The sequence below is a fragment of the Aegilops tauschii genome, chromosome 6 (assembly GCF_002575655.3).
Source record: "Aegilops tauschii subsp. strangulata cultivar AL8/78 chromosome 6, Aet v6.0, whole genome shotgun sequence".
Lineage (NCBI taxonomy): Eukaryota > Viridiplantae > Streptophyta > Magnoliopsida > Poales > Poaceae > Aegilops > Aegilops tauschii.
The window spans coordinates 372225254-372227473 of NC_053040.3; the positions used below are offsets into that span (position 1 = coordinate 372225254).

At 58.1% G+C, this 2220-nt stretch overlaps 1 protein-coding gene across 1 annotated transcript; it reads left to right on the forward strand.

Annotated features, from left to right (window-relative positions):
- Positions 1-140: 140 nt before the first annotated feature.
- Positions 141-1646, forward strand: LOC109737527 (E3 ubiquitin-protein ligase PUB23). The gene has a single exon (XM_020296658.3). The coding sequence runs from the start codon at positions 174-176 to the stop codon at positions 1470-1472; it is 1299 nt and encodes a 432-aa protein (XP_020152247.2). The 5' UTR covers positions 141-173; the 3' UTR covers positions 1473-1646.
- Positions 1647-2220: the final 574 nt, after the last annotated feature.

Sequence of the window (2220 nt, forward strand, 5' to 3'; positions counted from 1 at the left end):
TCTCGGCACTAATTGCCAGCATCTCTTTCAATTATGACCCCTTTGACTATTCCCTCGCAGAATTGCCGGCCTACGTGTTGTACATATAGCCTCGTCGCATCATTTCTACTCCTACTTCAAATAGACTTGGAATGGGCCATTAGTACGAGTTGGTGTGGTGTGCATCGCGATCTATGGACATGGACATGGAGGAGCCTCCCCACCTGTTCCTGTGCCCCATCTCCATGGAGCTCATGCAGGAGCCCGTCACGGTGTCCACCGGCGTCACCTACGACCGCCGCAGCATCGAGCGCTGGCTCTTCTCGTACGGCCGGGCCACCTGCCCGGCCACCATGCAGCCGCTCGCCAACCTTGACCTCACCCCGAACCACACCCTCGCGCGCGTCATCTCCTCCTGGCTCGACCGCGGCTCCCCTTCCTCCTCCTCCTCGTCTTCGTCGTCGCCGTCCACGTCGTCGCTGTCGAGTCCGGTCCACGAGCTGGGGACGCCGCTGACGAGGATGCTGGAGGAGGAGCGGCTGCGGTCGGCGCTGGGCGACCTCGAGGAGACGCCGTTCAAGGTGACCGCGCTCAAGAGCATGCGGAGCTGCATGGCGGGCGACGTGGCCATGCAGATCATCTTCGTCGCCTCGGGCGGCGTTGAGGCGGTCGGCCGCGTGATGGCGCAGGCGCTGGCCGAGAGCGGCGCGGGAGGCGACTTCTCCGCGTTCACGGTGTGCGAGGAGGCCGCCGCGGTGCTCGCCGCGCTCCCGCTCTCCGACGAGGCGTCGGTGGGGCTCGTTCTTGCGCCGGAGTGCCTGAGGCCCGTCATGGCGTTGCTCCAGCGCGGCAGCGCGGAGGCGAGGCTGCACGCCATGGACATCCTCACCAAGATCTCCAGTGCCGGCGCCGGTGACCACTGGACTGCCGGCATCGACGTCGACGACGTGCTCAAGTCCCTCCTCGAGCTCCTGTCTGACGAGGTCTCCGCGCGCCTCAGCTCGCGCGCGCTCGACGTGCTGCTGGACGTCGTGGAGCGGTCGCCGAGCGGGCGCGCCAAGGCCGTGGAGGTCGGCGCGGTGCACGTCCTCGTCGAGCTCCTCGTCGTGGACGCCGACGACCGCCACGTCGCCGAGCGGATACTGCTGCTTCTCAAGCGGCTGTGCAAGTGCCCCGAGGGCCGCCTCGCCTTCGCCGAGCACGACCTGTCGGTCGCGGCCGTGGCGAGGACAATGCTGAGGGTGTCGGATCTGGCCACGCAGCTGGCCGTCAAGGTGCTGTGGCTCGTGTCCATGGTGGCGCAGTCCGAGAAGGTGCTCGAGGACATGGTGCTCACCGGCGCCGTGGCGAAGCTGCTGGGGCTGCTGCACGTCGAGAGCGCGCCGTCCACGAAGCAAAAGACGGTGAGGATGGTGAGGATCCACGGCGTGTTCTGGAGGCAGTACCCTTGCTTCCCCACCGACCTCAAGGATTACTTGAGGTTGCTCGATTGATTTGTTCATTAGTTTCAGATAATCTGCAAGAAAAGTGAACAAAAACCGTGAATTTTCTTATAGTAGAAAAGTTTTGGAACTAATCTATTTGTGATTATAATGTAAAGACTATATGGAATGTATCTAAAGATATATGGAAAATGTATATGAAACGGCAAGAGCATCATTCCCTCTTACGTCCATCTTAATGGTTTCATGCGACATTCCCAATTTTCTTCAAGAAATTGGCAGTTGTGCTCTCTTCTCATGTGCATTGCACTGCCGATCAATCCCCAATCATAAACCAAGCGCCGTCGCACGAATACACGGCACTGTGTAGGTCTTCGATCCTATGCATTGCAACATATTTGGCATCTCGAATTTCCAGTGATTAAGTTTATCACTGTTTTAGAGAAATAAATAAAGAGGAGGTAATGATGTAACTTTACTAAGTTTGACTTTAGATACATCTTATATGTGTAACAAAAATGACTAGAGGAAGTACTTTATACTATGAACGTAGTAACTTAGACTAGTGTCATATGCATGACACTACTATAAGTTAGAGCATCTACAGTCGGACTTTGCAAATCCGGTCCCCCGAACGCACGCGGACGCGTCCAAGCGCGTCCGCAGGAGTTAGAGCATCTACAGTCGGACTTTGCAAATCCGGTCCCCCGAACGCACACGGACGCGTCCAAGCGCGTCCGCAGGCACCGACCGTGCACGCCTCAAATTAGCCACTTTGCATCCGGCTCATCCACCTCCT